Consider the following 12,362-nt stretch of genomic DNA (forward strand, 5'->3'; position numbering starts at 1 on the left):
CCATCGTGCCCAGCTGCAAAGTTATTTTCCTAAAACAAGAACAACATAAAAAAGAAATAGGCTGGGCACAGTGGCTCACGCCTTTAATCCCAGCACTTTGGGAGGCTGAGGTGGGCGGATCACCTGAGGTCAGAAGTTCAAGACCAGCCTGGCCAACATGGTGAAGCCCTGCCTCTACTAAAAATACAAAAATTAGCTGGGCGTGGTGGCGGGTGCCTGTAGTCCCAGCTACTGGGGAGGCTGAGGCAGGAGAATTGCTTGAGCCCGGCAGGCGGAGGTTGCAATGAGCCGAGATTGCACCAGTGCACTCCAGCCTGGGCCACAGAGCCAGACCCAGACTCGGTCTCAGAAACAAAACAAAATAAAACAACAACAACAAAAAACCCAGCAGTTTGTAGGCAGGTACCCAGTAAGATGCCTCATGGATTCTGGGGGCCTGCCCTGTTCCTTCAGACACATTATGACCTCATTGACTTACGTCACAACTTAATAAAGCCCTCCTTTAGCATGAGGGAGCTCCTGCAGAATCTGTAGCCATCGGTTCCCTCTGGAATGAAGTTGGTTGCTTTTACCCCTGTGTTCAGGAATGAAGATGCTGAGGAGTCTGCCTACGGAGACACGGCCAGTAACGGAGACCCCCAGATCCACGTGGGACTCCTGTGAGTACAGACCCTAGCCTGTTGCCCCTCAGGCTGGGCTGGAGACTGGGTCCACCCCATGGCTCCCACCTGCACACACAGGGCTGGAGGGACCTTTGTTACCCCAGGTCTCAGGTGAGGGGACAGAGGTGGCAGGAAGGAGTGACGGGGAAAGGTGGCTCCACTGTTGTCTTCCAACACGGAGATTCACAGCTGGGAGCCGCCACTTCCTGAAGCTGGGGGCTCTGGCAGAGTGCGGCCCTCGGGGACGGTTGTGCCCATGCCTGCCCGGGGTTGATTGTGCTCACTGCAGCACAGGTGGCAGGCTCCCTCCCTCACCCTCAAGAAAGTAATCTGCTGGTTGGCAGGACAACAATTGTTGGTTTCTAATTAGAGTGTCAATAAAGGCAGTGACTGCGAGGTGCCCCTGAGGGAGACAGGTGTTTGGGTCCCAGCCATTTCCTTTGCTCACTCTTCTCACTGCAGTCCAGGGCTCCTCCACTCAGCATGGTTGGCATTTGGTCATTGTTTGTTACGGGGACTGTGCTGTACCTGGGCTTTACTCACTAGGTGCAGATGTGCCCTGGGGATAGGGTGGGGCAGAACCCCAGGCAGTAGATGGCCACTGCTGCAGTTGAGTCAGAAGGATGGTTTCACTGGGGGGCACCTGCCGTCCGTGACTCATGTCTGGTTTCCTAGGCGCGACAGCGGCAGTGAGTGTCTCCTCGTGCACGTGCTGCAGCTGAAGAACCCAGCGGGGCTGGCGGTGAAGGAAGGCTGCAAAGTGTAAGCCAGGCCCCAGGGCGCTGGCCAGCTGGCCACATGGCTGAGGAGGGAAAAGACAGTTTGGGAGCCTGAATTTCCAGGAAAGCACCAGGAAGTGTCTGTCTGAGGTGTAAAGTCTTCAAAAGAATCTAGTGAATGATTTGAGGCCGGTGCAGGTGCCGGTGCCAGTGCCAAGCTAGTGTGTGCCGTGTTGGCACGGAGGAGCCTTTTGCATTCTCCTGGTCCTGGGGATGGGGTTGCTGATGCCATTGTGCTCTGCTCTGTGATCTTGAGAGACCTCTAGCTGGGACCAGGGCGTCCTTGATGGAGCGGGGAGGAGAAAATAGGCGTCGGGAGCAGCTGGTGCCTTTGGCCTCAGTCGTGGGGCTGCTGCCTCTCTCAGCTCCGTGGCTCCAGATGGGGGCCTGATGGACGGTCCCACTTACCCAAGCAGGTGACCATGCCTGTAATGGTCTGTTCAAGGCACAGGGTGGGCCCCCTTTGGCGAGTCTTCTAAAGGCCTCAGGACCCCTGAGTGTGAGCAGCTGGGGGCTCGGCTGGGGTGTGGCCACCCCAGTGACCTCTGCAGTGCTCACAGATGGCTCAGCCCCTCCCGTGTGCCAGACTTGGGGCAGGGAGGGTGGGAAACATGGGCTACCCCATGGGTGATGGACTGAGAAAGCAGTGGGGGAGCCGTGCAGAAAGAGCTGAGGGGCAATTCCCAAAACGATGAGGAGCAGCAGGGCCTGGAAGCATCCACTGCTTCAGTCCTGGCTTGGAAGGCATCCTCCTTGTGGGGGACTTCCCCTATCCCTGGGGTACATCGGTCTATGCTTAGTTGAGAAAGAAACTTTTTGCAAAGGACTCTGAGACTGTAGCTACAGGTCCCCAAAGGGGGCTGCACGTGGGGGCTCTGCGCGCATCGTGTAGGTCGTGCCTGCTCTGGGCCCGAGGCATCTGTGAGCGCCGCCTGCACCCGCTCTTCCCTCCCCCATTCTATTTGCAGCCACATCCGCGTCTATTTGCCACCACTGGACTTGGGCACGCCCAACACTTACTGCTCCAAGGCTCTGGAGTTCCAGGTGCCACTGGTGTTCAATGAAGTGTTCAGAATCCCCGTGCACTCCAGCGCATTGACACTGAAGTCACTTCAGTTATACGTGTGTTCGGTGACTCCGCAGCTGCAGGAAGAACTGCTGGTATGGCGCCAGGCGCTCCGCCCGCCCCCGTCCTCCTCCCTTCCTTTGTGTTTCGGTCAGCTGGGCTTTGTGTGTGTATCTTTCTTTCCCTTCTTTCTCTTGTACTCTTTTGTGATAATTTCTTAGTTTTTGTCTGTCTTTGCCTTTTGGCCTCCCTCTCTCTCTTCTGCCTCCATCTCTGGTTCCCTCCCTCCTTTCCCCTCTGCCATCCTTCCTTTCTCCCGTGGTGGATTGCTTAGAAGTTATGATCTTCTTAAGTGCTTCTGCGGCTGGAAATACAAACAGGGATGATCCAACCAGTGATCTTGTCAAGCACATTATACTTTAAATGTGTCCTCTCAGCCAGTACTCACAAACCCTGTGGGATGCCTTTGCGTCAGCCCCACCTTCAGTCCAGGGAACAAAGCAGGGTTGACAGATTTAGCAAATTAAAATACAAGACAGTCAGCTAACTTCAAATTTCAAGTAAATTATGGATGTTCTTTAAAGCGTAAGTATTTCCCATGCGGTGTTTAAGACTCACAGGGAAACCCTGTGTTGTTTATTTGAAGTGCAGGTTCACCGGGGCGCCGTGCACGTTACCTGGCAACCCTGGGATGAGGCCTCAGGAGAATCCGCAGTTTGTCCTCAGTATTCCGGCCATCCAGGGCCCATGCCAGGGTTGGAAGCCAGGATGGATTCCTTTCATGGCCGGAGTGTTCTCCCTTGGTCCTCTCCCCTCAGCGGCACAATTAGGGCATGTAGAGTTCAGCAGTCGTTTCTTATTTCAGAAATTCCTGAGCAAATCTGCCTCATCAGGGCAGGAGAGCTGTGAGCCTGGCCCAGAACTCCAGGTTGCCCATTCTTTGCCCTGTCTGTTCCCTTCCCAGCACTTTCTGATTGGGTGGAACAGGCGACCAGGGAGCCACCCATTAGACTCCTCTGCAGTTGCTTTCATTGTGCTGCAGTCCTTTAAGTAACCCCGTCTCTACTACAAATACAAAAAATAGCCGGGTGTGGTGGCGCACACTTACAATCCTAACTACTCGGGAGGCTGAGGTGGGGAAATCTGTTGAACCAGGAGGGTGGAGGTTGCAGTGAGCTGAGATCGCACCACTGTCCTACAGCCTGGGCAACAGGGCGAGACTCCGTCTCTCTCTCTGTCTCTCTCTCACACACACACACGCAAAGATTGAAGGGTGAAGTGAATTTTTTTGAGACCGGGTCTCTGTTGCCCAGGCTGGAATGCAGTGGTATGATTTCGGCTCACCACAGCCTCCTCTGAGTAGATGGGACCACAGTTGTACATCATCATGCCCGGCTGATTTTTACATTTTTTGTACAGGCAGAGTCTTGCTCTTTTGTCCAGGCTGGTCTCGAACTCCTAGGCTCAAACAATCCTCCCACCTCGGCCTCCCAAAATCCTGGGATTACAGGCATGAGCCACCTGCCCTGCCTTAACTGGATATTTTAAAGGACTCCAGTCATTATGGTGAAATCGTTCAGTGGCTGTTCTGCCATTTCTTTAATACCCCTGCAGGGCATTGCTCAGATTAACCTGGCTGACTATGACAGTTTGAGTGAGATGCAGCTGCGCTGGCATTCCGTCCAGGTGTTCACCAGCTCTGAGCCGTCGAGGACGCGGGAGCCTGGGTGTGCGGGAGAGAGCTCCGCCCGGGATCCTGCACACACCATCTCCATCTCCGGCAAAACGGTACTTGGCCCTGCTCTAAGGAGCTGATCACTGCTGCCTTCATGACCCTAAGACTGACTTTGTCTTGGAGAAGTCATTTCTTAGAAGTATCTTTGTAGATGTGAGTCAGTATAGTGGGGTAAAGGAGTAGTTTCCATACGGCCATTGCATGAGAATTTTTTTTAATGCAAACGTGTTCATGGTCATGGGTGGTACACTGGCTACTTTTTAATAGGAGCCCTCAGAGCTGCAGAAAAAGGCTACATGAATGCCTCCACTACAGACCTAGGTAGGGTGAGTTTCTTCTCACGGAAGGGCAGCAGAGTGGCCTTCTACCTGTGCCATGTGGACACCTGATGTGTACGCAGGGTCTGCTGGCCTGAGCTGTCCTCACGCACCCCCTCCTCCTGCAGGATGCGGTGACAGTGCTCCTGGCCAGAACCACGGCACAGCTGCAGGCGGTGGAGAGGGAGCTGGCTGAGGAGCGGGCCAAGCTGGAGTACACAGAGGAGGAGGTCCTGGAGATGGAGCGCAAGGAGGAGCAGGCCGAGGCTGTATCTGAGCGGTAAGGGCTAGCTCAGCGGACAGGCTCCAGCTCGTACCCTCCCGGGAAAGGAGCATGGGTGCCCTGTGGTCAGAAGGCTCGTGAAAACTGTCCTGGGAAGCACATTTTCTCTGGGGAGACAGCCAGTGTGCCAGGCAGCGTGGCTGTCTCTGAGATGCACTTGCTTTCCTCAGCCATGCCTCTATAGAAGGTGCTGGGCAATCGTTAGGTACCACTGCCCAGAAGTTGAATCTGGAGGGAATTGAGTGCTGGTCTGGACGAGGGCAGCTCCCTGAACTCTCTCTCCTGACTCTCACGTGTGCTTTTCACCTTTTTCCTTCTGTCTGTCCTGGAGTTTCTCGTCAAGAGTGAGGCTGTTGAAGTACTGCCCTCTCCCAGGATTGGATACAGTAAGGTCCCTTAAAGTTGTTGGATTTTTTTCTTTTTTAACACCTTTTTGGAGACACAATCTACCTCCCATACAGTTCACCCATTTAAAGTGCACAGTTAGGTGGTTTTTAGGACTGAATGGGCACAGTCAATTTTACAGCATTTTATTTTCATCACACCCTCTCTGCCTATCCCTAGCCAAATGCGCTCCCAGGTTCCCCTCTGATTCCCTGCAACTACAAACCTGCCCTCTGTGTCTATGGACCTGCCGGTCTGGACACTTCCTACAAATGGGGTCATGCGGCGTCCCTTTCTGCTTCACCGGAAGCAGCCTGTTGGTGAATCCTTGGCCCCGTGGAGGCCTGCATGCGATAGATGAATGATTCCGGTGAATGGGCGCCTCTGGTGCCCTGGCTTGTGTTCGTCGTCTCTGGAGGTGCTGTACATATTGCTGTACTTCCACAGTTTTCTGTAAAGTGCACCATCTTTCCAGGCTTCCTGCTGCTTCCCGATGGCTTTCCCTGAGCTTAGTTTACAGAGGAATTTATTCTGGGGAGCGATAGTACATGCAGAGGGGAAGGTGTTGTGTTCAGGGATGGACAGGAGTTGGGAGGGGTTTGGGGCTGAGTGGTGCAGTTTTCTGGAATCTTCAGTGGCTGCCATTGGTGATAGAGAAAGCCCCTCTTTTTTTTTTTTTTTTTTTTTTTTTTTTGAGAAGGAGTCTCACTCTGTCACCCAGGCTGGAGTGCAGTGGCCAGATCTCAGCTCACTGCAAACTCCGCCTCCCGGGTTTACGCCATTCTCCTGCCTCAGCCTCCCGAGTAGCTGGGACTACAGGCGCCCGCCACCTCGCCCGGCTAGTTTTTTGTATTTTTTTAGTAGAGACGGGGTTTCACCGTGTTAGCCAGGATAGTCTCGATCTCCTGACCTCGTGATCCGCCCGCCTCGGCCTCCCAAAGTGCTGGGATTACAGGCTTGAGCCACCGCGCCCGGCCAGAGAAAGCCCCTCTTAAGGAAAGTCCTTTAAGAGCCATCTTCCCTGGAAAACAGAAGCGCCCTTTTACTTTATGAGAGATGCAACAGTCTTCAATCATTGGAAAGAAATAGGTTTTATTGCATTACCTTTACTACTGTGCTCTAAGAGTAGCATGAAATACATCCTGTTTGGTGACCGTTTGGGCTTCTGCCGTGTCCGCCTTCAGGAGTTGGCAAGCAGACTCGGTGGATAGTGGCTGTAGCAACTGCACCCAGACCAGCCCTCCGTACCCAGAGCCCTGTTGCGTGGGTATCGACTCCATCCTGGGCCACGCGTTTGCTGCTCAGGCAGGGCCTTACAGCCCAGAGAAATTTCAGCCCTCACCTCTTAAGGTAAGTGGAAAACATAGGGGATTTTCCGGAGCCCCTCACCCCCAACATTTTGCCATATGTACCAGGTACTGCCCTGGAAGGAGAGGCTGTGTGCCCCCAAATTCTTCGTGGGAAGTGTGAGGGTATGGGGGAAGATGCACCAAAGGCAAGCAGAGCCGGGGCTCCTGGGGAGGAGAGCCACATGGCTGACCTGCACACACACCCGGTGGCCTGGGTGTTGGGCACAGGAGAATGTCGTTGTATAAAATGGACACTGCTGTTGGATTTGAGGGCCACAGCTAAGGCTGGGTTTACTGTGAGCTGAGGAAAAGAAGTGAATGGCCTCAGATCTGTAAAGGGCTTGAATAGGCACAGCTGATCCATTCCCACCTTCAGGGACAAATGAGGCTCTGGAGGGTTCATGAGTCCCACAGGTTTTGGACATTTGTAGTTCCTCTTCCCCTTTTGTGAAATGTAGAATAGTGCTGTCCTTTTGCCGCTTCTGCTCATCTGCCCCTAGCTGTACAGTCACCCTGTCTTTAGGGGAGAAGTCTCATGTTTACAGCGCCTGTGAAGTCAGGGAAGACACTGTCAATGCTGTTTCGAAACTTGGTTTCCCCACTGTTCAGCTCACAAAAGTATTTTATCACCCTCACGCCTCTGCTCTCACCCAGAAGCACAAAATGAAATCTGCCCCCAGCAGCTTCCCAAGCTGTCACCCACAGCAGGTTCCTAGTTGTTGTTTTGGACCAGGCTGCTGGTCATGGCCCTTGTCCAACTTTCTGAGATCTCAAAAAACAGCAGCCCAAGCCAGGGTGAGTGGCCGTGGGAGGGTTAATTTGCTGTTTCCCCTTCCCTCAACTTTTAGTTTTGAAAAAGCGCAATCTGTGGAGAAGTTGCTAGAATAATGCAACAAATACCTATACATCTCACTCAGATCCCACAGTTGTTAGTTCTTCACCACATTTGCATTCTCCCTTTCCATGTGGGCATCACAGATACAACGTTAGTATAGTGGGTGAGTAGGAAAATAAAAAAGAAAACAAACTCCCACCCTCGAGAGGGAGACGCCAGAGGAGACATCACTAGCATACGCTCATGTCACAGAGAGCAAGGGGGCTTCTGGAGAATGCAATGGCAGGGAAGTGGGCAGACACTTGTAGAGAGGTTTGCAGTTTTAGAAAGGGTTCACATTTAGAAAACGTCAGGATGATAAAAGGGTGCAACTGCTATGGAAAACAGTATGGTGGTTCTTCAAAACATTAAAAGTAGAACCACCATAGGATCCCGCAGTCCCACTTCTGGGTGTATCTGGGTGTATATCTAGAAGAATTGAAAGGATCTTGAAGAAATAATGTGCACACGCATGTTCGTAGCAGCAGCATTATTCACAGTAGCCAAGAGGTGGAAGCAACTAGTGTCCATCATGGATGAGTGGATAAAGAAAACGTGGGCTATCCATGCAATAGAATGTTATTCAACCTTAAAATGGAAGGAACTTCTGTCATGCTGCAACGTGGATGAGCTTTGAGGACTCATGCTGAGTGAATAAGCCAGTGTGAATATTTATTTAGTCTTCAACTCTTTGAGTTGCATGTCTCCTGGCATACAACTCCTAAAATCCTTAGAATCTGAAAAAAAATCTTTTTATGTGCTAATGAATTGACTGGTAGCTGGTTAGAAAAGCACAAAAAGACAAATACCATCATGAGGTTCCTGGAGTAGTGAAATTCACAGGGCCAAAAAGTAGAATGGTGGCTGCCAGGAGCTTGGATGGGGTGTAGGGCTGTGTTACACAACGGAGCTGGGGTCCGTTCGCCCGGTGCAGTGAAACCACGTGTCTGCACGAAGGTGTTTTACAGGGGTAGAAAGAGGGTGTTTATTTGCAGGTGCCAAGCAAGGAGATTTGGGCAGCTCACACTTAAGACCCGGCCTTCCAGTGCCTTGCAGGGAAGGGTTTTTAAAGGCAGAGGTAAATTTCAGGAAAGCAGAAGTCACAGGCAAAATCCTAAACCAATATATGGAGGTTACACATTGCTTTTGGCCTAGAAGGATAGCATATCTTGATGTGGGGACTTACAGGACATAGGTGGATTCAAAGATTTTTTGATTGCAGTTGGTTCAGGAGGCAAAGCTTTGTCTAAAAATTTGGGGTCAGCAGAAAAGATAGTTAGCTCTGACTTGTGGGTGTGACTCCCTGCAGACCTCTCAGGAAGAGATTCAGAATAAAGAGCAAGGGTCAGAGTACAGTCCTTAGCTCCACCTTATGTGAGTTCTGTGCCAGCAGGTCCCTTTGGTGGGGGTCTGGGTTTCTGAAAGACAATCAGGCACATAGGTTAACATGTCTTTGGTTTCTCTTTTTTCTTTTCTTTTCTTCTCTTCTCTTTTATCTTTTCCCTCTCCTCTCCCCTCCTCTCCCCTCCCCTCCCCTCCCCTCCCCTCCCCTCCCCTCCCCTCCCCTCCCCTGCTCTGCCCTCTCCTCTTTTTTGAGATGGAGTCTCATTCTGTCCCCCAGGCTGCAGTGCAGTGGCGTGATCTCAGCTCAGTACAACCTCCGCCTCTTGGGTTCAAGCAATTCTCATGGCTCAGCCTCCCAAGTAGCTGGGATCACAGGCGCCCATCGCCCTGCCCAGCTGACTTTTTTTTTTTTTTTTTTTTTTTTTTTTTAAAGTAGAGATGGAGTTTCATCATGTTGGCCAGGCTGGTCTCAAACCCCTGGCCTCAAGTGATCCACCCATCTTGGTCTCCCAAACTGGTGGGATTATGGGTGTGAGCCACCACGCCTGGCCAAGATGTCTTTAGTTTCTCTAGGGAACCAAACATCTCCAGACTCTAACTTGCTTGGCTATTGTTTTAGACTACTATTACCTTCTTGCTTATCACGTTACTTACTTACATCTCAGGGATAGCAAGGTACCTGGAATTTCCTTTGAAAGAAATTGATTTTCCTTTATTTCCATGCTTGGGAGGTCTGCAGGCCCCTAAAACGGGGTCTCTCCTCTGTCTCAGGAGTGGGAATGGGGAGTTGTTGTTTAGTGGAGAGGGCAGAGTTTCAGCTTCACAAGATAAAGAAGTTCTGGAGATCTGTTGCACAACAATGTGAATAGACACCACTGAACTGTGCCTGTACAAATGGTTAATATGGTAAATTTTGTTGTGTGTTTTTTTCCCCCACAATTTTTTGTGTCAGGTGTGAGAGCAGCCGGTGTGTGTTGTGGGGTGGTGCTGAGGATGAAGGGAGTGAAGTGGCCAGATCGTGCAGGGCCCACTCAGGACCCTGCGTTTTCTCTAAGGGCATAAGAAGCTGGTGGGTTTTGAGCTTAGTGGCTACATGATCTGACTGAAGCTTTTTCGTTAGTGTTTTCTAAAATTTATTGATTTGAAGTTCACATAAAGGGAAGCATTTTAAAGTGTATGCATCAGTGGCATTTGGTCCACACAGTGTTGCTCACCCACCACCTCTATCTAGTTTCCTGATGTTTCCATCACCCCAGAGTAAAACCCGTCCCCATTGAGCAGTTCCTCCCATTCCCCCTTCCCTCAGCCACCTGCAGCTACCAAAATCTGCTTTCTAGTCGTGTGGATTTACCTCTTCTGGATGTTTCCAGAAGTGAAATCATATACTATGTGGCCTTTGGTGCATGGCTTCTTTCACTCAGCACAGTATTTTCAAGGTTTATTTACATTTTAGCGTGTATAAAAACTCCATTGGTTTTTATGGCTGAATACTATTTCCTTGTGTGGATAAGACCACATTTTGTTGATCCATTGATCTGTCAGTGGACATTTGGGATGTTTCCACCTTTGGCCTAGTCAGTTTTCCTGGCATGTCCCTGGTTGCTATGTTGAGAATAGATCGAAGGGCAGAGAGGTGTGGAATTGGGAAGACCACTGAGGCATCTACTACACTCATCTGGGCATGAGATGATGGCGACTCAGGTGAAGGGTTGCTGACAAGCGCTCAAACCCCACTTGATGTTGAACACAGAGCCAGCAGGGATCGCTCTTGGACCAGATATGGGGTGTGCAAAAGAGATCAGGAGTCCGGGATGGCCCTAATGTTCTTCACATGAACAAATGGAAAGTTGAGATCACTGTGAGAGGAGGGGCCGGGGTGCAGTTGGGGGGATATCAGCCTTTCCATTGTGGACATGCCACGTGTGAAACTCCAGCTAAATCCTGAATGGAGAAGTGAAAGACGTGGTTGTTCCTGTAAGTTTATTGCCCACGTTACGAAAGAAGCCATGGTCATGAGTGAACCACTCCCTAGGTTGATAAGGAAACCAACACAGAAGATCTCTTTCCGGAAGAAGCAGCCAGCCTCCTGAAGGAGCGGTCCAGCCGCCGGGCCCGAGGGTCACCTTTTGTTCGGAGTGGCACGATTGTCCGTTCCCAGACCTTCTCGCCTGGAGCACGAAGCCAGTATGTTTGCAGAGTAAGTTGGAATTCCTTTGTCACCTGTCTGGAATGTTTTCTCTTCCGTCCCCTTGGTGATTTTTTTTTTTTTCCCTGCTGTTTATACTGAGAGGCATATGTATTTGCACCAATGATACCAATCCACGCACTGCGAACTTTACAGGTACGCAGTGATGACATCAGTGCTGTGATCTCCCCACATGTCCTACCGTGCTTATCTAACTCTGGATTTGTTCAGGATTCAAATTCATCCCTTCCCCCAGTTTTCAGTGTTGTGTATGTACTGAACTGTGGGCAACAAGCAGGGCGAATCATTTCTACCTCAGTGTAAAGAACAAGTGGAAGCAGGGGTTCTCTTGAATGGGTTGAGCTGGAGGAGCCGGGAACCTGAGTGGCTTGGAGCCCCGTGGGGCAGTCAGGTCTCTGGGCCAGAGGGTGGGTGGTCCTGGCAGAGGGGCAGTGGGTTCTCACTCACCCACATGTAAATTCCCAACCTGCGGATGAGTGGGAGATGCTCAGCAGTTCTCAGCCATGGCTGCGCCTTGCAGTCAAATCACGGAGGGGGGGATTCAACAGATCTTGGTACCCACATAGCACCCCAGAGATTTGCCATTGGTCACAGGTAAGGCCTGGGCATCAGAACTTCTGGAAGCACCCAGATGCTTCTAGCATGTCACACAAGGCTGAGCACCCCAAGGTGGGTGGAGGGAAGACTCGAGCCAGTGTGGTCAATGAAGGTAGGACAGAGTGACAGTGCCAGCATGGACTTGTACAGAAAGGGCTTTTAAGGATGGTGGCTGATGACACAGTGACCTGGAGGGGCCGTTTCGTTGAGAACCATGACCCTTCCTGCACCTCTGAATTGAGGCTGTTGAAGAAGGCATCTGCCTTGGAGGTGCTGGCTCCATGAGGGCAGAGCCAAGGCAGATCTTTGGAGAGGGAAGGGCCTGAGACCCTCAAAGGAGATGTTGCAAACACTGTGGAAGGGGGCCTAGGTGGCCAAAACGCCCTCTCAGCCATGTTGGTGAGACCTGCCGCTGTTGTCCCATTGGTCCAAAGTGTCCCTGCTGGCAACTGCCCCGGATGGTGCCGGGTCCAGTCTGGGCCTTCCCACTCGTCATGCTTCAGCCCCGTGGAGGCTGATGCTCAAGCGCTTGGCTGGACGTTCTAGATGGAAGGCCACACTCACTGTCCTCCTCGTTCCAGGCTCCTGCCGAGTCACCAACGTGCCGGCTGGAGGGGCTGCTTATTGAGGGGGGAAGGGTGCAAGCAGGTAGTGCTTTGCTTACCCAGAGGAAAAGCTCTGTGTGCTTGCGTAACAGCTGCACTTACTGGCGACGCTTCTGGATGCTTCGCTGTTCTGTATGTTTGTATGAATGCTGTACAGGTAT

At 51.6% G+C, this 12,362-nt stretch overlaps 1 protein-coding gene across 1 annotated transcript in view; it reads left to right on the top strand.

Moving 5' to 3' along the window:
• WWC3 (WWC family member 3) overlaps positions 1–12,362 on the top strand; it is a 129,037-nt gene that overhangs the window by 108,078 nt on the left and 8,597 nt on the right. The window contains exons 13-19 of the mRNA XM_030933956.1: positions 585–659; positions 1,338–1,424; positions 2,410–2,602; positions 4,122–4,295; positions 4,688–4,839; positions 6,411–6,576; positions 10,826–10,990. Of these exons, the coding sequence (XP_030789816.1) occupies positions 585–659; positions 1,338–1,424; positions 2,410–2,602; positions 4,122–4,295; positions 4,688–4,839; positions 6,411–6,576; positions 10,826–10,990 (1,012 nt within the window). The remainder of the gene's footprint in view (positions 1–584; positions 660–1,337; positions 1,425–2,409; positions 2,603–4,121; positions 4,296–4,687; positions 4,840–6,410; positions 6,577–10,825; positions 10,991–12,362) is intronic.

This window comes from Rhinopithecus roxellana, chromosome 7 (assembly GCF_007565055.1).
Source record: "Rhinopithecus roxellana isolate Shanxi Qingling chromosome 7, ASM756505v1, whole genome shotgun sequence".
Classification (NCBI taxonomy): Eukaryota; Metazoa; Chordata; class Mammalia; order Primates; family Cercopithecidae; genus Rhinopithecus; species Rhinopithecus roxellana.